This window comes from Bombina bombina, chromosome 4, assembly GCF_027579735.1.
Source record: "Bombina bombina isolate aBomBom1 chromosome 4, aBomBom1.pri, whole genome shotgun sequence".
Classification (NCBI taxonomy): Eukaryota; Metazoa; Chordata; class Amphibia; order Anura; family Bombinatoridae; genus Bombina; species Bombina bombina.
Genome location: NC_069502.1, coordinates 634,703,114 through 634,729,012, shown reverse-complemented (window position 1 = coordinate 634,729,012; position 25,899 = coordinate 634,703,114). Strand labels below are relative to the sequence as shown.

At 37.7% G+C, this 25,899-nt stretch overlaps 1 protein-coding gene across 1 annotated transcript in view; it reads right to left on the bottom strand.

Moving 5' to 3' along the window:
* The window catches only part of TXLNB (taxilin beta), a 203,551-nt gene that overhangs the window by 6,426 nt on the left and 171,226 nt on the right, over positions 1-25,899 (bottom strand). The window contains exon 10 of the mRNA XM_053710659.1: positions 2,083-13,953. Coding sequence (XP_053566634.1) covers positions 13,495-13,953 — 459 coding nt within the window. The 3' untranslated portion in view covers positions 2,083-13,494. The remainder of the gene's footprint in view (positions 1-2,082; positions 13,954-25,899) is intronic.

Sequence of the window (25,899 nt, the reverse complement as noted above, 5' to 3'; positions counted from 1 at the left end):
CTGGTATGTTATCTCAAGGGGTTGACCTTATACTATTTCAGTAGACTTTTTCTCTTTTTCTCTTTTTTTCTCTCCCTTTCCTTCTACTTAATTAAAATAAATGTGTTTGATTAGATTCTATTAGGGTTTCTTTGATTTTAGTTAGGACTAATCTCTGGCAGATTTTACCTGTAAAGGGTAGTTTTAACCAATTTAGCTGTATTGTCAGAGTTAGCCCCAAGATTATATTCCCTCTGTGTTTCTCTCTTGTCCCTGTCAATTTAGCCTCTTAATAAAAAATAGATGTTTGCTTATACTTGTGTTTCTTTATTTAATAGTGAATTGATGTTACTATATTAATCAGTTAGCTTCTTAAATATCTATACACTGTTATTGCAATTTGTCTTGCTGATAGTCTATTTTATAGTTAGGCTCCTCTGATTTCTATATACAAAAATTTGATAGCAAGTTAATACTGCTGTGCTAAGAGGATAGTTCTTTTTCTTTTTTTTCTCCCTTTCCCTTTCCCCTCCTTCCCCTCTCCCTTCTCTCTCCCTCCTCTTCGTATTTCTATATGCTATTGTTGTGATGGTTATCTAGAGTGTTTTATCTACAGGCCTCTTCAAATAACAGTAGAGTATAAACTAATACAATATTCAAGATCTTATATACCAAGCTTATAACTGTGGTTTACAATCAAGCGAAAGTTGCAAATTATGTTGCTCAGATTTTGTATGTGTAGTTTTAAGGACATTAATGTATATTTAGCATAGCTTATATATACCTCTAACAACTTTAAAAAAGAGAGATTACCAAGCTGTTGTTAATGTGTTCTTATAGAGTAATACTTTCAAGTTGTTTTACTAATAATACATTTGCACCTAAACTCTCCTAGTCTCTATAGACAATGATAGAGAGAGTTATTTTTGACAGAGTCTATACATTCATTTTGTCATAGGTCTTTCCAAAAAAAATTTACTTAGGTTTCTTGGTTTTAGCAGGGGCTTTCCATCTTAAATCTATACAATTCAATTGTTAGTAGTCCATATCTGCTTAATCCCAAGGGGCAAACAATAGGATTGCGGCAATAGAGAAAGTACATGCAAAAGTCATTTTATATATTGCATACTTTACCGACTCCTGATCAAGGCATACAGTGTCCATAAGATTTTCTCCAATAAGCCGGGCCTCCCCTACACGCAGCACCGGTGGGAGGGGAAGCACCGGTCAAGCAGGAGAAAGGGTAGTTGCAGGCCAAATTACCCGGTAGGTGACTGAGAGCTCAGCTCCGGCGTCTGGAAAGTCACTTCTGTCGGAGTCCGGGCAACCAGTGCAGTGGAAGATTAGGATCCGGATCTCTCACGCATCATCGGTGGAAGAGAAGTCCGGTCCAATCAGAAGTAGCGTTCAGCGTATCCTTACGCCTCTGTTCTCTTTCGTCTCTACGAACGATGTGCTCCAAGGCATCCAGAGAGCAGCATTCGGATCAGTCACCAGTCGACAGGGGAAAAAACTCTCACTCCAAGCCAGGTAGGAGTTACTAGATCCGGTAAGGTTGTGAGAGGGACTATGCGCTGATGATAAGTAGAAATGGCATCTTCTATATTTTTAGAGAGCCGGGTCCAAAATGATATTAGACCTTTGTATTGTTAGTCAAGTCTTTGACCGGAGCTCAGGTATTCTTCTGCCCTTCGGGCTAGGTGGAAGCCGTGTGCAGATACCAGCAGTGTAGAGGGAAAGTTTTAAGATAGTACAGATATTGAATGTACTAAATGCTAGTGTGTTAAAAAGTTCTCCCTTTTATGCTTCTCCGCTATTTATTGTAGCGGCTGCTAGTGGTTCTGTTGTTCAAACATTTAAAGCAGGAAGTTTTGCATAGATTTTATGGGTTCTTGAGGATGCTGCTACATGCAGTTTTAGTGCTTTGAAGTGGCACTAAGTTGAGATTCCGGTAGCGTTAGTATTAGCTATTCAAGCCGCCCTGGGTCTAAGGGTTTGGGCGCAGCCTTCCCGCCATCAGGCTTGAAGGAAAGGTAAATCAGAGCAGGTGTCTTGCGTGACCATACACCTGTGCTCCTCCTCCGGAAGTCTCCGATTATCTACCTTTTTAAACAACTTAAATTCTGGTGTTTACTGTCCCTTTAAAGGGACACTAAACCCATTTTTTTTCCTGATTCGGATAGAGCATTCAATTTTAAAGGGACGCTGAACCCAAATTTTTTCTTTCATGATTCAGATAGAGCATGCAATTTTAAGCAACTTTCTAATTTACTCCTATTATCAATTTTTCTTTGTTCTTTTGCTATCTTTATTTGAAAAAGAAAGCATCTAAGCTTTTATTTTGTTTCAGAACTCTGGACAGCACATTTTTATTGGTTTTATCCACCAATCAGCAAGAACAACCCAGGTTGTTCACCAAAAATGGGCCGGCATCTAAACTTACATTCTTGCATTTCAAATAAAGATACCAAGAGAATAAAGAAAATTTGATAATATGAGTAAATGAGAAAGTTGCTTAAAATTGCATGCTCTATCTGAATCACGAAAGAAAAAAATTGGTTTCAGTGTCCCTTTAAGAAACTTTCTGATTTACTCCTATTATAAATGTTTCTATGTTCTCTTGGTATCTTTATTTGAAAAAGCAGGAATAAAAGCTTTGGAGCCGTCCCATTTTAGGTTAAGAACCTGGGTTGCACTTGCTGATTGGATGGCTAAATGTAGCCACCAATCAGCAAGCCCTATCCAGGGTACTGAACCAAAAATTGGCTGGCTCCAAAGCTTTCATTCCTGCAAAGTTGCTTAAAATTGCATGCTCTATCTGAAGAGAGAGAGAGAGAGAGAGAGAGAGAGAGAGAGAGACCCCCCTAATAAAGTACAACACCTACTTATTATCTAAGTGTTTGCCATTAAAGCTTTATATATAATTCAGGTAGCCTATGCACTGCATTAGACATATTTCTGCATAAATAGGTTTTGAGATGTGTATCGTTTTCTGACATATACTATTTTGTTACACATTAGGCTTGCTTTGTTTTGGTAGTGTTCAAGCACAATTTTAAACCACTAAATAAGTTAACCTACTTTACTGTTAATTAACACTACACATTTAAACATTTACAATTTAAAGGGGTCTTTTTTATGAAAAAAGTGTGTGTATGTGTATATATATATATATATATATTTATATATATATATATATATATGCTCTTGGTTTTTGTTCACCAAGTCCCTTTGAATACCCTTTTCCACATATGCGGACTGTTGTGATTTTATATTTTTGCCGTTTGTAGTTAGACCATTTTTGTGGTGAATAGTTTTATGTTGTTCCAATTTCTTGAGAGATGCTTCACAAGAATAAAACTGCTTTCTGTAGGGTTTTGAATTGATTGTTTGCAAAGTCCTATATTTGATAAGTTTTTATTTCCTTTGGTTGACCTTCTTTCAAGCATTATAGGTATTGATCTGAACCATCATATGTGGAAACTTTTTTTTCCCCATACATTGCTTTTCAAAACAAATTACGTGTAACTGATAGTAAATTGTTTGAATGCCCACCAAATAAATATAAATGTTGCCCTTGAATACAAATTTACTGTTATTTTTTAGCCATAAAAAAATAACCATTCCCAAGAACTAATACCATCAGAAGACTTAACACTAGATGTTTTTTTGTCTTTGATTTATTCAAGGTAAAAAGTTAATGAAAACATTCTCCGAGACTCACTTGCCTTAAAATGTGCCATTGGAGGTAAAATTGTTGCTTGGGTTGATTGAATTTCAAATGTTTTAAAACCTACTAAAAGTATTTGTTTTCACATGGGACTTTTAATGGTGCACTTTTAGCCAGGGATATAAAAAAATGTATATTCTAAATTAATAAAGCTGGATTTAAAGTGTTTATGGACTAATTTTGTCTTGAGTTATAGATGACTTTTTATTGTGTTTAAATTTGTTGTACATTAAAGCTATACAAATAAACATGTCAATGTTTTTCTTCATGGAGTCTATTATGTTTTGAATTTCCATGAAAAATACTAACATAAATGTGAAGAAACTTTTAGAAACAACAAATCTCCTTTGGAAAGTAGATAAAGAACAGAAACAGATATGCTTTAATCATAATTAAAAGGATAGTCTAGTCAAAATTAAACTGTTATGATTCAGATAGGGCATTCAAATTCAAACAACTTTCCGATAAGCTTTTATCACCAAATTTGCTTTGTTCTTTTGGTATTCTTTGTTGAAAGCTAAACCTAGGTAGGCTAATGGCTAAGGCCTCCTCTTATCTCAAAGCATTTGAGTTTTTCACAGCTAGATTGCATTAGTTCACTTGTGCCATATAGGTAACATTGTGCTCACGCCCGTGGCGTTACTTATGAGAGGGCGCTGACTGGCTAAAACGCAAGTCTGTCAAAAGAATTGAAATAAGGGGGCAGCCTGCAGAGGCTTAGATATAAGGTATTACAGAGGTAAAAAGTATAATAATATAACCTTGTTGGTTATGCAAAACTACGGAATGGGTAATAAATAAATTTTGCTTTATTCTCTTGGTATTCTTAGTTGAAAACTAAACCTAGGAGGTTCATATGCTAATTTCTTAGACCTTGAAGGCCACCTCTAATCTAAATGCATTTTTGACAGTTTTTTACCACTAGAGGGCATTAGTTCATGTGTTTCATATAGATTACATTGAGCTCATGCACATGCATTTACAGAGGAATGAGCACCAATTGGCTAAACAGCAAGTCTGTCAAAAGAACTAAACTAAGGGGGCAGTCTGCAGAGGCTTAGATACAAGGTAATAACAGAGACAAAACGTGTATGCAAAACTGGGAAATGGGTAATTAAGGGATTATCTATCTTTTAAAACAACACAATTTCTGGTGTTGACTGCCCCTTTAGTTTAGCCATACTAGAGAGCTTTAGAGAATCAGATCTAATTTAACATTGTAGAAGTCATGGTATATCTTCTTTTATGAAAGACTCAAAAAAAGTATATTTTAGTTGACCATTCAGATACAATACAACTTTCTCATAGCCAAACATACAATACAAATTTGTCATAGCCAGAACCTGGATGACTATGTTAAGAAAACTGGCCTAAACAATTTATATTATGGACAAGATGACAGATGCCCCATTACAACACTACTTTGTTTCCTTTCTTATCTCAAAGAACCCCTGGGGTGGTGGTTACAGGAGTACAATCTCAGCTAGATTCTTCCCTTTAGACATTCAGAGCAAGACAGATCTCAGTAAGTTAGGTTGGAAATGAAAGAAAAACTCAACAGGTAAATTTGTAACAAGAAAATTGAATCTGGACTAATCAGTTTTGCTCTTGTAGTTGTTACAGACAAGACAGTAGTGTCCAATATATACATTTCCAGGTTGGAATTAAGAGTCTGGCAGTTCTCAAGAAAAAATAGTAAATTTTTTCTTTGTGCCCAGAATTATCATACTATTCACAGTAGTCCATCTTCATGTAAATGTGATTTACAATGCAGGCTGCCTAGTCCCAGTCTAGCAGACAGAATGTCAACTTCACAGAGAAGCTTTTGTCAGGACAGTGGGGTTATCTAAAATTAAACTTAATGGATTTCAACAGGAATGATCCAGTTCTTAAGCATATTTGCATTTCTCCACAGTTCATGATGGCAATTTTGAGTTATAGTGCTTTCTGGTTGCAAGTTTTTGCCATTTTGTCTATTACAAAATTCTGACGGGCACAGGAATCATTTTAATGACTCCTCCTTGGGATTCTTGTACTTGATCCACTTTTTGAGGCTCCATCTGAACCTGTAAATGTGTCTCATTTTTACCCTGAAAACTATATTTCATGTGGACATTCTTCTGCAAGAAGGGTTTCACACCTTCTAACCCTCTGTGAAGGATCCATACACTGTACTTAATAAGGATGTGACTGTGTTGTGCTTAGTTCCAGTGTTTACATCTAGTAGTCTTAGACTTTCATACTTTGAAGGATATAGGGTCCTATCTATCAAGCTCCGAATGAAGACCACTGCTTCATAACCCTGTCCGCCTGCTCTGAGCAGGCGGACAGGAATCGCCGCAATTCAACCTGATCAAATACGATCGGGTTGATTGACACCACTCTGCTGGCGGGCGATTGGCCGTGAGTCAGCAGGGGGCGGCGTTTCACCAGCAGCTCTTGTGAGCTGCTGGTGCAATGCTGAATACGGAGAGCGTATTGCTCTCCGCATTCAGCGAGGTCTTGCGGACCTGATCCGCACTGTCGGATCAGGTCCGCAAGACCTTTCATAAATAGAGGCCATTGTCTTACTTTAGGGCTTGATGATCAAAAAAATTATCAGGATGTTGGATTCACATTATATACAAGATACATGGGCGACTCTATATGGGGACACCACTGACACCACCTATTATTCATCGGCACACAAATGTTACACCAAAATTGACTATGTATTTACCAGCCAATTATTGCAACCTATTTTACAAAAAGCCAGGATACACCCATGTGTCTGGTCAGACCACTCCATCACACAAATTCTTATGGGATCCATGGCATCCCCAGGACGTGTTAAAACATGGGTTTTTGACCCAAATTGTTTGAAATACCCAGACACTAAGAACAGAATACTTAGGGAGATGAGCGATTACTGGAAGATTAACACAGCCACAACGGACAATCCACTCTCAGTATGGGCTGCACATAAGCTCGTACTCCGGGGACTATTAATCAAAGAAAAAGCAGTTTGTAAGAAAAAGGCGGAGATGAGACATACACAACTCCAACAGGAAATTCTCCTTTTAGAAAGAGAACATAGACAGACCAATTCACAAGTTAAACTCCACACCTTGCAACAGAAAAAGGCAGACTTACACACTATGTTAAATGACAACTCGGTTAAGACAGCCCAAAGACTTAAAGCCAACTACTTTATATATTCAAACAAACCAGACAAATATTTAGCGAAGAGAATTAGAGACTCATATCAGTCAGTAGCTATCCCGAATATTCAGACTTTTGAGGGGCGAGTCACATCACACCCACAAGAAATTGTGGACACCTTTGCAGAATACTATAAGGTCCTATATGATGGTAAAAATGTTCAATTAACTGACAAAACTCAGACGGTTCTTGAAAATTTCCTAGACTCAGCCAACCTGTCACAACTGACTACAGAACAGAAAGACCAACTAAACGCTAAGGTAACGCAGATGGAAGTCGTGACGGCGGTTAAAGAGCTTAAACCAGGGAAAGCTCCGGGACCTGATGGATTCCCAGGAGAGTATTACCGACTCTTTAGACAACTACTGATTCCCCACATAGTCAAATTTGCTAATTACATTCTTGACGGCCAGCCTATACCCGAAGATCTTTTACAAGCCAAGATTATTGTTATTCCTAAGAAAGGTAGAAATCCCATGATGTGTTCTAGTTACCGGCCCATATCATTAATAAACCAAGATCTGAAAATACTTGCCAATCGTCTGAAACATATTCTTCCCCTTCTCATACACCCCGACTAGGTCGGATTTGTTAAAAATAGGGAGGCCCCAGATAATATTCGGCGAATGATCACAATCCTTGACTACCTCCATTACAAGCAAACACATTCTCTGATCCTCTCCTTGGATGCGGAGAAGGCATTCGATAGGATAGTTTGGACGTTTATGAATACAGTACTAACAAGGATGGGATTTGATGGGTCGTTTATAAAGGCACTGGGAGGCATATACTCTAAACCGACAGCACATATAAGAGTAATTGGACACCAATCAAAAGCTTTTGATATACGCAATGGCACTAGGCAAGGCTGTCCACTATCTGTATTGAACCTTTAGCTGCGGAACATACGAAACTCCCCAGACATTGCAGGACTGCAGATACAACACATACACCACAAAATAGCATTGTTTGCAGACGACGTGCTGCTGACGGTAACTAAGCCGCTTATTTCACTCCCTAACATTTACAGGATTCTACAACAATTTTCAGATATTTCAGGATACAAGATAAATATAGAAAAATGTGAAGCGCTCTCATTGGGCTTACCAAAACAAACAATCAAATTGATTGAAATGAATTTCGATTTTAAATGGGTGAAGGACGATATCAAATACCTGGGAGTTAGACTAACCAAACAATCTTCTCAATTATACAAAGCCAACTACCTACCCCTGTTTAAGTTAATAAGAGCCGATTTGCTGAAATGGAGGAAATATAACTTCTCCTGGTATGGTAGACTATCATCAATTAAGATGAACATACTTCCGAGAATCTTGTATTTGTTTCGGGCTCTACCAATAAACATAGATAAAACAGAGCTGAAAAAGCTACAAACAGATCTTCATAGATATTTGAGAGGCTCTAGACAGGCAAGGATACCGCAGGAAATACTTACAAGGCATAGACAGTTGGGGGGGGGTGGGACTTCCCAATTTGATAGATTACTATCTGGCAGCTAGGTTAGCCCAAAACTCATTACTAGGAAGAAGACAAAGTGATGTGTTGTGGCCTCAATTAGACATTATATGGGAAGGTGACAATTATGGACATAAGGGGGACTACCAGAACCCAATAACGACAATGACAATTAAACATATCAAGGTTGCAAACAGAGGGAATTTGATTTTGCCTACCACCTCATTATTAAGACCTCTAAGATATATTCTATCAAGAGAGACTAGACGACTGATAGATAAATGGGCGCATAAAGACCTATACCGGATAGCTGACTTTCTAGATAATAAGAAAATACTGACCTTCAACCAATTGCAAAATAAGCTTGAGCCTGTACGACTACCATGGTTTTAATATTTGCAGATAGCTTCAGCTATTAACACGTATGTTAAAACTGAGACAGATCACAAGACTAAAAAACACATTTTTGAAAAGTTATGCTACGCGACACACAGACAGAAACAAGCAATTTCCCAACTTTATTATTACATACAGGAAATAAAAACAACTTCCAAACCCACTGTTATACTCCAATGGGAAACTGATGTAGGTAAGACACAGGACCTGAAAACTTAGAACCAAATATTTTTCGATTCCACTAAAGGCCTGTTAGGAGCAGATCTGAAAGAAAACAGCATTAAAACAATGTTTCGCTGGTATCTCACCCCCTTAAAAACAGCTCATATGGTAAGGGGAGGGACCAGACAATGTTACAGAGGATGTACACAATTAGGCACGTATTTCCATATGTGGTGGGAATGTCCTAAGGTGAAGGAGATTCAGCTGAACCTTTCCAGAATGATCACCACAGTTCTGTAAGAACAGGTTATATTGACACCTATGCAAGGGTTGTTGAGTGCAGATGACCCAAAATTCAATTTATATATAAATAAATTTATTAGGATAATGTGTACAGTGACTCGTATTGCTATAGCAAAATATTGGAAATTGGGAGTACCAGAATGGAGGGAGATTTTGGGGAGAATCAGAAATATGTTTGCTATGTGTGAAACAGCTGCCTATATTCAAGACACAGTGGAATCTTTCAATAAGACATGGTTCTATTGGGTGTTAAATGAAAGACAAATTACGTAACTAGAGTAATAGCAGCCAGATGAAGAAGGACTGTAAAACTGCTGTAGGAAGGAGAAGCTAGGGCTCTAAAATGAACTCAGTGGACAATTAACGATTAGAAATAGAATATAAGTTAGTTACAAGACGGTTATTAGAAGACATGCAGATAAGTGGTTTGTTCGTTTGTTAGTTATATTTAGGGTTTTTTCTTTTTTTTCTTTTCTTATGTATTACTTAATGTATGCCCTTTAAAAGTGGAACATTTCATAACAGATTCTCGCCCATGTGAGGGCTATTATCTCAAATACACAAGACTACTATGTCAAAAGAATTGTATACATGGGGAGATTGTAAAACTTGCTTTGATATATTCTGCTTGAAATATTGCATGGAATCATTTGTGTATTGAACTGATTGTTTAATAAAAAACTATTTCAATCTAAAAGTTATAGTTTGTGCTCGAGAGCAAACCGAAACTATGCTAAAAATTTTTAGTAAAGTAAAGTGTAAGGGATTAAAAAAATATAAAGTTATGCAAAACACAGTAAAATAAAGTATTAGACACATATAATAATAATAATACTATTGATTAATATGTTTTAAAAGGGTTAAAAACGGTTTGACTGGGAAGGGCTCCAATGTGAGTGTGTGTGTGTATATACTGTATATATATATATATATATGTGTGTGTGTGTGTGTGTGTGTGTGTGTGTGTATATATCTATACTTTTATTGCGTTTGTAACGCGTCCATCGCTGTCTTCAGTTGCGCACGCATCCTCAAAGGAATGTTGGCTGTGTGAGGCAGCCAAAAGAATGTTGGCTGCGTGCGCAGCCAAAAGAATCCACCTGGATGCAACAAAGCTGCATCCAGGTGGATTCCGAAAATGGCAGGGTTGTGAAAGAATCCACACACCCTGCCATTTTCGGAATCCACCTGGATGCAGCGTAGGCAAACCCGAAGCCTTAAAAAAAAAAAACACGCAACCGCCCACACGAAATATTGAAAAAACACGTGACGGCTCGCAAGAAATAAATAACACGTAACCGCCCGTACAAATTATAACAAAAAAAACCTACCCACCTGCACACACGAAGTATAACAAAAAAAAAACCTAACCTCCCGAACAAAGTATTAACAAAACACCTAAACCGCAAACCCTCACATCGCAATCAACCTAACTAACCTATTAACCTCTAAACCACCAAACCCCCACATCGCAATAAACATCGCAATAAACCTAATTAACCTATTAACTCCTAAACCGCCAACCCCCCACAACGCAAATAACTAATTTAATTTAATTACTAAGCCCCCTAACCTAACACCCCCTAAATTAACCCCAATACTAAGTTACACTTAAATAAAACCGAACATTAAGTTAAAGAAAAAAAATAATCTAAAATTACAAAAAATAAAAAAAAATAAGATTACAGAAAAAAATAAACAATATTGCCAAAAATAAAAAAAATTAAACCTAATCCCTATGAAAAAAAATAAAATAAAAAAAAAAACACCCCTAAACTAAACTACCAATAGCCCTTAAAAGGGCCTTTTGTAGGGCATTGACCTAAGTTAAACAGCTCGTTTACATTTAAAAATTACTAAATCCCCCCTAACAGAAAACACCCCACCCACCAAACCCCCCAAAATAAAAAAAAACTAACACTAAAAAACCTAAAGTACCCATTGCCCCTAAAGGGGCATATGTATGGCCATCGCCCTCAAAAGGGCATTCAGCTCTTTTACTGCCCTTAAAAGGGCAGTCAGCTCTTTTCCAGCCCATTAAATCCCTAATCTTGAAAATAAAAAAATAAAAAATTCTAACACTAATCCCCAAATAGGTACTCACCGTTTCTGAAGTCCGACAGAGAATGTCTTCTTCCAGGCGGCTACATCATCTTCTATCTTCACCTGGAGCAAAGGTGGCGCGGAGATGGCTTCCCCGATGTGTGGATCCTCAGCGGTGGTCCTCAACGGTGGTGGTCCTTGGCAGCAGCGGTCCTCAGCGGTGTGGAGGCTCCCCTTCATGCGATCGTCCGTGGCACACTGAAAATGTAATGCAAGGTACCCCATATTTATTGGGGTACCGTGCATTCCTATTGGCTGAAATTTTGAAATCAGCCAATAGGATGAGAGCTACTGCAATCTTATTGGCTGATTTGAACAGCCAATAGGATTTCAGTAGCTCTAATCCTATTGGCTGATTTCAAAATTTCAGCCAATAGGAATGCAAGCTACCCCCAATTGATTGTGGTACCTTGAATTTAATCTTTAGTGTAAGATGGACATTGGATGAAGAGGAGCCTCCATGCTGCTGAGGACTGCCGCTGCCGCCACGGCCATTGAGGACCGCCGCTGAGAATCCACACCTCGGGGAAGACAGCTCTGCACCTCAGCTCTGCGCTGCCAGTGAGGACCGCCGCTGAGGATCCACAGCTCTGCACCTCCGCTCCGCACCGCCTTTGCTCCAGATAAAGATAGAAGATGATGGAGTCACCTGGAAGAAGACCTTCTCCGCCAGACTTTAGGAATGGTGAGTACCTATTTGGGGCTTAGTGTTAGGATTTTTTTTTTTTTTAAGATAAGGGATTTAATGGTCTGGAAAAGAGCCCATACAAATGCCCCTTTAGGGTTTGGTGGGTGGGTGGGGGGGGGGTTACTGTTAGGGGGTAATTGATAATTTGTTTAGGTAAAAGAGCTGTTTAACTTAGAGAAATATACTTCAAAGGCCTTTTTAAGGGCTATTGGTAGTTTAGTATTAATTAGGGGGTGTTTTTATTTTGGGGGTATTTTTTATTTTTTATAGGGGTATTAGTTTAGGTTTAAATTTTTTATTTTGGATAGCTTTGTTTATTTTTTTCTGTATATGTGTATGTGTGTATATATGCCTATATATGTGTATTTATGTGTTTATATGTGCAAATATACATGTAAACACAAATACACACATATATATATATATGCACTGTTGAGCCCTTCCCAGTCAAATACCTTGAAACATGCAATATAATTTGTATTCATTTTAATGTGTTTTGAATAAAAATATTTTAAATTCCAATGTTCTTCCCATAGAACAAAATATCATTTTTATTTATAAATTTATATTTCTACACATATATCTGCATATGCAATATACAGTATATCTATATCTGTATATATTCATATAGATATATAGGTATAGATACATATTTAAAACACACACACACACACACACACACACACATATATATATATATATTTATATATATATATATATAAACATTTAAAGTATTCATAACTACCTTTGGGTTTAGCTCTGTTTGTCTAACACAGTTCCGGGTTAGCACGCGAATGATAACAAATACATTTTTATAACAGCGCGCCCCATAGACGTCTATGGGGAGAACAAATAAGTGCGGTCAGGGTATCTAAAATCCTGAAGTTAGCGCACATCAGACTTTTGCTCTCGCTTTTTACTTTCAACCTGGCTGCATTCAAATTTTACTTTGAGCGCATTTAGCGTGCAAGCAAAAATGTTATTTAGAGTGCTACTTGTAATGTGGCCCTCTATGTTTTATATTGTTGCATATCATATAGTGCAATGAAGCATGTTCCCTACCTAGGTATTCACTCATGGATAGGATCTAAAGTTTAATCAAGAAGATCAAAATATATAGGTAAATTTGATAACAGAAATGAATTGGATTCTTTTTTTAAATTGCACTCTCTACCTAAGTCATAAAAAGCATGTCCCTAGAAATTAATTAAAATAATATGAAATGTATCAAATTCAGGTTAAAAAATATATTATTCCACAACATATTTATCTCTCTTTAAGATTTCATTGCATTTTTGCAGGTGATCTAAATTGTTGTAAGGGAATACTCTCCCTTTTTGTATTATACGCACATTGCAATACAATGGATTGCAATTCTATGCACTCTAAACATAATATATTGTGCCTATCAAATATTAGCAGTAAATTGCAGATCAATGTTAAATAATATTTTGGATCAGTCTACATCTTCCATGTCATTATTCGCTGATGACTGCTGTGACTCATTCTTTGATGGTTCCTGGGAGCTCAAATCTGGGGAACGTTTAGCTATTGGGCAACTTTCAGCCACTTTCTCCATCTGAGAAGGCAAGTCGCTGATTCCATACTGAAGACATTCCAAGCCACTATCTTCAGACACGTCTTGTAAAGTGTGTGTCACCATAAAAGCTTTTTCTAGATCTTTAATAATTTTTTCATCTATAACGGAAGGTTCAGTGCTACACGTTTCAGCCAGATCAGAGGTGCCAACTCCATCGATTTCTTCTTCCACTTCTTCCAAGGTCTCATTTGAGGCCTTAGCTTCCTTTATTTTTTTGTATAGTTCAATTCTTTCCTCTTGCAGAGCTCTACACAGCTTTTCTAATCTATTGATTTTTACCGCAAAACACTCATATTCTTTGGCCCGCATCGTTTTCTGGAAAAAACAAACAAAAAACAATAATAATAATGATAATGAAATGTAAGTTTGAGTTCTAAGCAGCCAGTATCTTTAATTCCAATAAATTAATAAATTACACTTAATAAGTACACCTGTGGATGAACATATCTTCATTGATGCATCTTTTCTAAAATATACATTGTAATTCATAAAATATAATTTAAAGGTGACCTTTATTTACGAGTTTAACAAGACTGTACAGAAGGTACCTTTATTTTGTCACAGCTTCACTGCTAACCTAAGCGACTCTGGCCACCCACGGGAAAAGTCCTTTTTTTTTTTCAATGAAGTGACGTTTAAACCTCTTAACCAATAGCCGTGCTAGAATACAGCACAGTGCCGTATGGCTATTGGCTAAGAAGTGGAAATGTCACCTTATTGAAAAATAAGATTTTTTCCATGGGCGTCTGGAGCTACTTAACATAGCAGTGAAGCTGCAACAAATAAAGGTACCTTCTACACAGTTTTTTTTATAAACTTTATTTTTAGTGCTGGTAAATCCTAGCATTTTTGAAACGCTAGTATTTACCATCACTTTAAATAAAATATTTTTCTTAATCAAATTTATGCTTCTATTTTACTAAATAAACGAAGTAAAATACTACCAAATACATAAAGATTTGTTTTAATGGAAAATATTAATCAAATAATTATATCTAATGCAAAACACTCATGATCGTCATGTAATACTTCTCTTTTATTTTACACATTTCTTAAATAGGATCGATTTTTCTTAGAATATTCTCTATGGCAGTGATTTGCAACCTTTTTTTTGCCGTAGCACACTTTTTTACATTAAAAAATCCTGTGGCACACCACCATCCCAAAATTTTACAAAATCACACATTGTAGCCTAATACAGGATATATATACAGTATATATATATATATATACACACACACACACTGTACTGTGCTGTCATGCCATGCCTCCTACAAACTACAAATGATGCTAGAAATGATGCTAGGGTAGATGTTAAACGTAGATTAACTATATCTGATCAGAAATGGCACTGGTTTATTCTGGCCCTTCCTTGCGAGTTGCAGGTGAAGCTATTGTCATATTTGTCATTTTTGCAAATAGAGACTATGTAAAAAGTCTAGTGAGTAGAGTGAACACATTTGTATGGGTCAGTCCAGCAGTATTATTACCTCCTAAACAGTCAACCTATATTTAATACCTTCTTTTTTTATCAAAATGTTATTGTTGGGGGGGCGGAGCTAGCAGCCAAAGAACTAAGACGTGCATCTAGGAGGCTCCTGCTTTTATTTCAATTTTATTCAGTTTTTCCTCTGTGGAACAGTCTTTGGATGCTGAACTATTGCTAGAAACCTAAGGGGTCTCATACAGAACATCTGGCTTGAATAAATAAGGCGACTATTTTGGGGTATCGCTATCTTTGAAGACACAGTGGGCCGCAAACTTCTCTTTGAATATGGAGAAAGTCATCTGCGCCACACTACAGACCCTACTGGCTGAATATGAGCAACGGATCCTCAATAGATTTGACGCGCTGCTCACAAAGATTGAAGCAGCGCACGTAACAAGCAAAAGTATAACAAATGAAGAGAAGGGAGAGATGGTTGTTAGTAAGAAGCCTGGAGTAGTGCAGATAAGTGCTGGGGACTTTCGCATCGGGCCTGATCTCCCTGAGATTGTGCAACTGCAGGATGGAAGTGTAGGAGGTCTTACCGAGGTTTGTGGAGTGCCGGTCCTGCTGGATTGCGGTGTGCTGGCCCCTGTGGGAGACACTTGTGAGACTGATGGGCTCCCCTCCGGTGGAGGCGAGTTGGTGAGTCATGTAGATAATAGCACCTAGAGGTGTTTCTTGTTTGTTCCTGCGGGGCCAAGTGCAGATGTGGGAGTGGCCGGTCTCCGTGAGTGCTGCACTGCTGGTGTGTGTGGATCACTGTCTGTCTCCTATTGTGGCACTGCCTTGGAGATTTCCATAGCCTAGGGCCTAGGGGGGTGCTTCACATGAGGTTTGCCTATGGATACTAACCTTCTTTTGATGACCCTGCAGCGTGAAGGATTTAGGCTCTCTAAGATGAACATAAAAGCTGGAGTTGGGTGACATTCTTACCACAGCATAGGTTGCTAAGTGCCCACAATACCATCTTGCCTGTTAAATATGCTACTACTTAAAGTTCAGCTCCTGGATGTATTGAATCATTTTATTTTAGGTGTAGCTGAAGAATCTACATTTATGAAGATCATTATCTGAGAACGTGTGGATTTCGGGACTAGACCTTCTTGATGTTTTCCCTATGAACAGTATTAATGAGGACTTGTCAGTAATAGTCCTTAAGTTGAGTGTTTGGTTCATTAACCACATTTATGATCATTAATAAGCTCCCCAATATTTTGTCACATTATTATTTGTCTTTACTCTTTGCTATGGCTTTTCCTAATAACAGCTATCTGTTTTTACCTAGGTGGGTAACTCCTAACATAAATATGTCACAGTTTGAATGCATTATAGCTGGCTAGGGTGTGAGTTTATACAGCGTGTCCCATTGGCTAGCAAGGTCTTGTCTATCATATAGATGCAGATCAACCTTTATTGTTCCCACTGATGGCTGGAGATGCCTATAATAATAGAGTATCAACTTGAGTCAAACCCCATTACACAAGAAGGCTACTTAACCATATCTAATATCCTAGGAAATAGTTTTTGCCTCTGCTAAGGTTGTACAAGATAGGCTTGTGGCTGTTGAGGGTGTATTGCTCACAGTCTTACTAAATCACTGGAGCAGTATACCATTTATTATAGACCCTAGCCAGTCTTGGATAGATTTATGTATGATGTTGCACCACGAATCTGCGAATGTCTGTTTTGAGTGATGTTATTGTATTGTTACTTTATGTTTCGAAGGGTGACAAGAACATAATAGGTCAAACATAGGTTCTCATATACCTGAAGTAACCGCCATATTAGTTTTTAACGTTTATAGGGACTCTATTATGCATTATATATCTAGGTTTGATGTTCCCCAGATTATGGTCATGACTAGGAAGCCTGTTTCTTTGTAAAATCTGCCAGTAGCTGTGAGGAATATTTTTGCCAGCATAGTTAGTTGACCAAGATAGGCTTGTGCCTGGGATGTGCTTACTACTCTCAGTTTCACTAAACCACTAGAGCACTATGCCATCTATTATAGACCCTAGCTAGTGTTAGATAGATTTATGTGTGATGGTGCACCACGAACATGCAAATGTTTGTTTTGAGTGATGTTCTTGTATTGTTAGTCTATGTTTCTAAGGGCGACAAAAACATAATAGCTCACACATGTGTTTTTCCATACCCGAAGCAACCACCACATTAGTTTTTAATGTTTATATGGATTCTACTATACAGTTTATAGCATTGTTTGATGTTTTCCAGACGATGGTCATGACCAAGAAGCCTGTTTCTTTGTAAAACTGTCAGTAGCTGTGAGGAATACTTTTGCCAGATTATTTTCCGCCCTCCCTCCCCTTCATCTCTTATTTTTTTTTCTTTTTTTTTTTACTTATGCGGTGAAGGGTACGTACCTTTATCTCCGCATTTTGGCAGAGTTAAGTAGCCTCTGCTCTGTCTGAAGAGCTTATGATCTTTGCTTTTTCTTACTTTTTCATTAGAAGGCTCTTCAAGTCCTAACCATAACATATATTATACTGTTTATTCTTATGCCCTTTGTCTCCTACGTACAGTGTAAACCGGTAAATTTTTATAATGCTTTATTTGAGTTCTGTAAGATATCTAGACCTCGGTTATATCTTATATTACAGATTGCTCATTATGATCTACATATACTGTGCTTGCAAAGTTTCCTGAAGAATTTTTTGTCTCAAAATATGTCTTCAGATAGGTACCAGCCACCAGATCCCATGAGTGGATCTATATTACATCGAAGACGCCAGAAAGTTTAATCATTAAAATAGAGGCATTGATAAATGGTATTACCAGGACTTGATTAGCGTCTTGTTTAAGGATATATTATTGTACGAAACCATAGATCTGTATTATTGCTTTTGTGATGTTGCCCTTCATTTCATGACTGTAATCCTGTTTGTTTGCCTCAATAAAAATATTAAAAAAAAAAAAAAAAAGTTATTGTTTCTCATTTTTATAAATTAAAAGTTAAGGATTTGTTATGTAATGTATTTTGTATATAGAGACTTATGTTTGTTTTGATAGATATCTTAAAGGGACATGAAACCCAAAATATTTTTTTCTTTTATACAGGTGGTGAGAGTCCATGATCCATTACTCCTGGGACTTACTCTTCTCTACCCCTAAGAGGAGGCAAAGATTCCCAAACCCCAAGAGCCCTATAAAACCCCTCCCACCTCACACATACGTCAGTCTTTACTTTGCATCCGCTGGAGGTGGTTGAAGAATGAAGATGTGCATTTCCTTCTTCAGAGAGAGGGTTTTCAGTTTATAATGAGTCCTGGTTTCCCCTCAGAGTACAGTGCTTGTCAGAGGGATGTATGTGGGGTATGGTTTGTGATTCTTTTTTCACCTCATGGGACATTTTTAATAAAACTTCCATAGTGGGTTGCAGGGACTTGTCTTTTGCCTCCCTTTATGGATCTACAATATACTCTTATTCCATCTCTGCTGATAAGTTTCAGTACTAGTTTGGCTGCTGCTTGTTTGCTAGTGAACGAGTGTCTATTGGTAAGTATCATTTATTAACATTTAGACACTCTATAGCCATGTTATAGGCACTTTTTTGTTTATATATATATATATATGGATTTACACGCATCAAGGTTGCACACGTCTGGTTAATGCTTGTTGGGTTAGCGCATGTTGTTCCTCGGCTATGCGCACTTTGGATTTTGGCGAGCTTAATACCTTATAATCCCTAATAGCTTTTTTTCATGTGTGTTTTCCTCTTACTGATGAGCGTTATCTACCCTTCAGCTACTTAGGAGGGGGTAAGTGATTTCCATTCCTCAAGAGCTTTTAAATAGGGTTATAGTGTTTATTGCATTACTTTGCCATGTGCTATAATGAAGCATTCTGATTTTGTCCCTAAATCTACCCAATAAACTGAGTCCCCTGAACACTTTTCTATCATTATAAGGTGTGCTTATTGTAAAAAAAAAAAGCTGAGGTGCCTTCTCCAGCTCATTTATGTGACTGATGTTTAGAATTAGTAATGCAATCAGGTCAACCTAATTCTGTTTCTTTGGCTATTAATGCACCTTCTATTTGTTCATTACAGGAGAATGTTGATATTGTTTCACCTACTGTGAAAAATTATATGAAGGCTGCAGTATCTGAGGTGCAAGCTGTTTGAAACAAGCGTTAAAGGTCAGTTCAGATTGTACCTTCTATGTGCCCTGAACAGGGATACTGTTATGTCTTCAGATGGTGAAGTTTCCTTTGGTGATGAGAAATCTTCAACTGATGTTGAACCTCATATTTCCTCTTTTTTGTTTAAAATTGAACATATTTGTTCTTTTTTAAAAGAGGTTTTAATTACTTTAGTGATTAAAGATAGTAAAGTTTCTGATGATAAACCTTGTAATAATTTAAATAAACAAATTTTAAACTGATGTTAATCTTCCTGAAGTTTTCCATATTCCTGATGCTATCGCTAACATAATTTCTAGGGAATGATCTAAGCCATGTAATTAATTTGTTCCTTCTGCAAGGTTTAAAAAGTTATATCCTTTACCTGCTGCTAGTGCTGATCTATGGGAAATTGTTCCCAAGGTGGATAGGGCCATTTCCACTCTGGCTAAATGTACTACTATTCCTTTGGAAGACAGTACTTCTTTTAAAGACCCTTTAGATAGAAAACTAGAGTATTTTCATAGAAGTGCCTTTTCACAAGCAGAATATCTACTCAGGCCAGCTATTTCTATTGCTGATGTGGCTGCTGCTTCAACACACAGTGTTCTGATGACTCTACCAGTGCTAATCTTTTCGGTTTAGTCAAAAATGTCCATTCTATTATGTGTGATACTGTATTTGATATTAAGAAAATTAATGCCAAAAGCATGTCTTTAGCAGTCCTTGCCAGGAGAGCCTTTTGGCTTAAATCCTGGTCTGCTGATATTGTGTAAAAATCCAGATTATTTCTTTTCAGGGAAAGAAGTTGTTTGGTTCTGATTTAGATTCTGTTATATTTAATGTTATTGGAGGTAATGTGGCTTTTTTTCTTCAGGAAAGAAAGTCTAGAGGGAAATCTAAAGCTTCTAATCCTTTTCATTCCTTTCATCAGAATAAGGAACAAAAGATTGGCTCCTCTGCTCAGAAGCAAGTCACCTCTGGCACAGTCTGAAGACCTAGTGCTAACTGGAACAAGTCAAAAACAGGGTAAGAAATCTATCCCTACTACCAAATCTACATGACGGAGCGGCCCACAATCCAGAAGTTTTTGTAGGGAGCAGATTAAGCCTCTTTCAGGAGGCTTGGTTTCATTCTGTTCCAGATACATTGGTTCAGAATATAGTTTCTCAGGGATATCGAATAGGATTCAGAACAAAGCCTCCCAGATTGAGATTTTTTTCTATCCAATGTTTCAAGCAATCCTGTAAAAGCTCAAACTTTTTTTTCAGTCTGTCTCAGATCTTCAAGCTATGAGAATGAGTGTTCCAGTTCCTTTACAGGACTGGAGGATGGGATAATATTCAAATCTCTTCATTGTTCCAAAGAAGGAAGGTACTTTCAGACCAGTTCTGGATCTAAAAGCTCTAAGCAGGTTTATAAGGATTTCATCTTTTAAAATGGAAAATATTCTGACTATTCTGCCTTTCGTTCAGCAAGGTCAGTTTACGTCCACAATAGATTTAAAAGGATGCTTACCTTCATGTTCCAATTCACAGAGAACATTTCCAGTTTCTGAGGTTCACCTTTCTGAATAACAATTTTCAGTTTTTTGCTCTACCATTTGATCTGGCTAGAGCTCCAAGAATTTTTACACAGGTTCTGGGTGCCCTTTTGTCTGTGATTGCAGTGTTTGCTTATCTGGAAGACATCTTGGTTCAAACTCCATCTTTTCCTTTAGCAGAATTTCACATCAACCAACTCTTGTTGTTTCTTCAAATGCATGGTTGGAGGATCAATCAATTTTCCAAGCAATTTACTTTCCTGGGTTTCCAAATAGTGTCCATGAGTTTTTTTTCTAAAAGAGCAGAGAAGGTATAGATTGGTGTCAGCTTGTCTGAACCTTCATTATCTTTCATTTCCTTTAGTGGCTTTGTGTATAGAAGTACTAGATGCTTCAGATGCAATTCCATTTGCTCGAGTTCACATGAGGGGGTATATTTATCAATGTGCGAGCGGACATGATACAAAGTAGCGTATCATGTCCGCTGCACATCGATAAATGCCAACAGCATACGCTGTCTGCATTTATCATTGCACCAGCAGTTCTTGTGAATTGCTGGTGCAATGCCAACCCCTGCAGATTCGCGGCCAATCGGCCTCTAGCAGTGGGTGTCAATCAACCCGATCATATTCGATCGGGTTGATTTCTGTCCGCAGACTCAGAGCAGGTGGAGAAGTTATCTTCATAACTACTGTTTCTGGCGAGCCTTCAAGGGGCATCAAGCTCCATATCTAAACAAGGGGCATCAAGCTCCATAGGGAGCTTGATAAATATGCCCCGAGGCCTCTTCAGCTTTGTATGCTTTGTCAATAGTGCAGAGACTATACTAAGTTGTCTCAAAAGATATTTTTGGATCCCAATACAAGTCAGTTTCTGACTTGGTGGCTGGATCATCAGTTTATTATTCAGGGGGCTTCTTTTGCTCATCCTACCTGGACTGTGATCACTACAGATTCAAATCTCTCAGGTTGGGGAGCTGTTTGTGGTCTCTAAGAACACATGGCGTTTGTGATCCTCGGGAGGCGAGGTTTTCTATAAATGTTCTATAACTCAGTGCAATTTTCAGGGCTCTTTAAGCTTGGTCTCTGTTTAAAAGAGAATCTCATATCTGTTTTAAGGCAGACAATGTCACAGCAGTGGCTTATGTCAATCGTTCACAGTTTCCCTAGCCATAAATGAGGTGTCTCAAATTCTCTCATTTGCAGAAATCAATTCTTTTGTACTTTCTGCGAGTCATATTCCAGGGGTGAACAACTGGGAAGCATTTTCTCAGTCGTCAATCTCTACATCCAGGGGAGTGGTCTCTACACCAAGATGTGTTCATTCAGATTGTGTATCTTTGGAGTCTCCCAGAAATAAATCTGATGAACTCTCGTTTGAACAACAAACTTCCCAGGTACCAGGTGCAAGGTCCAGGGCCCCTTTAGCAGAGTTAGTGAACACTCTAGTAGCTCCTTGGCCATTTCAGCTTGCTTATCTATTTCTCCTCTGGTACTTCTACCCAGAGTGATTTCCAAGATAAGTCTAGATAAATCTTCAGTAATCCTGATTACCCCCAGCTTGGCCTTGCACTATTTGGTATGCAGATCTGGTTCAAATGTCCAGCTGTCCTTTATGGTCTCTGTCTCAAGGTCTGTTTTTCTATCCGGATCTCAAGTTCTTAACTTGATGGCTTTGTTTGATTCTGTGATTAAAACATTAAAGGGACACTGAACCCAAATTTTTTTCTTTTGTGATTCAGATAGAGCATGCAATTTTAAGCAACTTTCTAATTTACTCCTAATATCAAATTTTCTTCATTCTCTTGGTATCTTTATTTGAAAAGCAAGGTTTTCTATAAATGTTCTATAACTCAGTGCAATTTTCAGGGCTCTTTAAGCTTGGTCTCTGTTTAAAAGAGAATCTCATATCTGTTTTAAGGCAGACAATGTCACAGCAGTGGCTTATGTCAATCATTAGGGGGGAATTCACAGTTTCCCTAGCCATAAATTAGGTGTCTCAAATTCTCTCATTTGCAGAAATCAATTATTTTCTAGTTTCTGCGAGTCATATTCCAGGGCTGAACAACTGGGAAGCATTTTCTCAGTCGTCAATCTCTACATCCAGGGGAGTGGTCTCCCCTGATTCTGTGATTAAAACATTAAAGGGACACTGAACCCACATTTTTTCTTTCGTGATTCAGATAGAGCATGCAATTTTAAGCAACTTTCTAATTTACTCCTAATATCAAATTTTCTTCATTCTCTTGGTATCTTTATTTTGAAAAGCAAGGATGTAAGTTTAGATGCCGGACCATTATTGCGAACAACCTGAGTTGTTCTTGCTGATTGGTGGATACATTCACCCACCAATAAACAAGTGCTGTCCAGGTTACTAAACCAAAAATTGTCTGGCTCCTTAGCTAAGATGCCTTCTTTTTCAAACAAAGATAGCAAGAGAACAATGAAAAATTGATAATAGGAGTAAATAAGAAAGTTGCATAAAATTGCATGCTCTATCTGAATCACGAAAGAAAAAATTTGGGTTCAGTGTCCCTTTAATTCAGGCTCGTAAGACTGCAACTAGGAAAATCTATCACAATGTCTGGAAGGCCTTTATTTATTGGTGTGTAGAGCATGGTTTTTCCTGGCATTCTTTCATAATTCATAGTATTTTGCATTTCTTACATGATGGTATGGATAATGGCCTATCTGTCAGTTCTCTGAAGGGACAGATTTCTGCTCTTTCAATTTTGTTCCATAGGAAGAATGCTAATCTTCTTATTATTAATGGTTTTGTTCAGGCTCTGGTACATATTAAACACCAATTTCTCCTCCATGGAATCTTAACTTGGTGTTAAGGGTTTTGTAGGTTTCTCATTTTGAACCTATTCGTAAGGTGAATATTTAACTGCTTTCTTGGAAAGTGTTATTTATTTTGGCTATTTCTTCTGCTAGATTATTTTGATTTTCATTAGGATAAGGTAGTTTTAAGGACTTCTTTTGACTTTTTGCCTAAAATTGTTTCTTCAGACAGCATTAGCAGAGAGATTATTGTTCCTTCTTTGTGTCCTAATCCCAAGAATGCTTCAGAAAGATGTTTGCACACTTTGGACATTATTAGGCATTTAAATATTACATTGATGCTACTAAAGACTTTAGACAAACCTCTAGTTTGTTCATTTATTTTTCTGGTCCTAGGAAAGGTCTGAAAGTTTCTGCTGCTTCTTTGGCCTCTTGGTTAAAACTTTTGATTCACAAGGCTTACTTGGAGGCAGGTCAGCATCTACCGCAACGGATTACTGCTCATTCTAGTAGGTCAGTTGCAGCTTTTTGGGCTTTCCAGAATGAGGCTTCAGTTGTCCAGATTTGCAAGGCAGCTAATTGGTCTTCTTTGCATATGTTTACATTCTACCATTTTGATGTTTTTGCTATTTATGAAGAAGCCTTTGGTAGGAATGTTCTTCAGACAGCTGTCTCAGTTTGATTTTTTTGCCTGTTTGATTTATTTTAAGTGCATTTAAGAAAAAAAAATATATTTTTATTGGGGTTGGGAATTTAATTTTTTCAGTGAAAAAGAAAAAAAGATGTATTTAAATCCCAGGAGTAATGGATCACGGACTCTCACTACCTGTATGAAAGAAAACATAATTTAAATTAATTTCTTTTATGGTGGTGAGAGTCCACGAGACCCCACCCTTATGTTTTTTAGGGTTAATTCTTCTTTACCACATATTTTTCCCGTGCTTATTTTATGTTAACTATTTGGCTATCTCTGTCCTCAATTAGACCAATCAGACCAGCACTTATCAATACACATAACAGACAAATGTTCCCTAAAATACTCTTTAGTCAGTTATAAGTGCAAACCAGACTCTAGACTAGACAATATCCTCTGCAACCATTGTGGGCCAGTTACCTACACACAATATTGACTCAACTTATTTTGACCTATAACACAGAGATAATTGATTTAATGCCTGTCCAACCAGTGAAACAAAACTTTCATGATTTAGATGGAGCATGCTCAAGAGCAGCAATGCACTACTGGGAGCTAGTTGCTGATTGCTAGCTGCACATATATGTATCTTGTCATTGGCTCACCTAGCTAGAGCTAACTTCCAGTAGTCCATTGCTGCTTATTCAACAAAAGATACCAAGAGAATGAAGGACATTTTGGTAATTTAACTACATTGAAAAGTTGTATGCTCTATTTGAATCATGAAAGAAAATAATTTGTTTTTTTACTTTTGGGTTATTGTATTTTTTTGGGTATCTTCCCTTTTAATGGACGTGAGACTGTAGTCTCATTGAAATTATTATTATTATTATTATTATACTTTATTTATGAAGCGCCATCATATTCCGCAGCGCTGTCCATGAATACAGATAATTTAAATAAAACAATCGAGGGCCCTATTCCCGTGGGAACTTACAATCTAGAAGGGTAGGAGGTTGAGAAACAGGAGGTGAGGACTGCAAGATTGAGAAAGATGTTAATGCAGAGTTAGAGGAGGGAAATGTTGTTAGGTAAAAGCAATATTATTGAGTTGGGTGGTAGGCTTCCCTGAACAGAAAAGTCTTCAGAGAGCATTTAAAGGAAGAAAGATTTGGGCAAAGCCTGACAGCACGAGGGAGAGTGTTCCAGAGGGTAGGTGCTGCATGACAGAAGTCCTGAAGTCTAGCATGAGAGGAGGTGATAGTCGCAGAAGCAAGGAGCAGGTCATTGTTGGATCTTAGTGGGTGGGCTGGAGTATACTTGTTGATTAGAGAGGATAGGTAGAAGGGAGCGGAGTTGGTGAGCGCTTTGTATGCAAGGGTGAGAATTTTGAATTTAATTCTGCTGTGTATGGGGAGCCAATGAAGGGACTCGCAGAGAGGTGCAGCAGATACAGAGCGACGGGAAAGGTGGATCAGCCTGGCAGAGGCATTTAGGATGGATTGAAGAGGGGAGAGGCGGGAAAGAGGAAGGCCAGTAAGTAGGTTATTGCAGTAGTCAAGTCGGGAAATAACAAGGGAGTGGATAATTTGCTTTGTGGTGTTAGCGCACAGAAAAGGTTGAATCTTGGAAATGTTGCATAGATGGTTGCGGCAGGTGGTAGAATGTGATT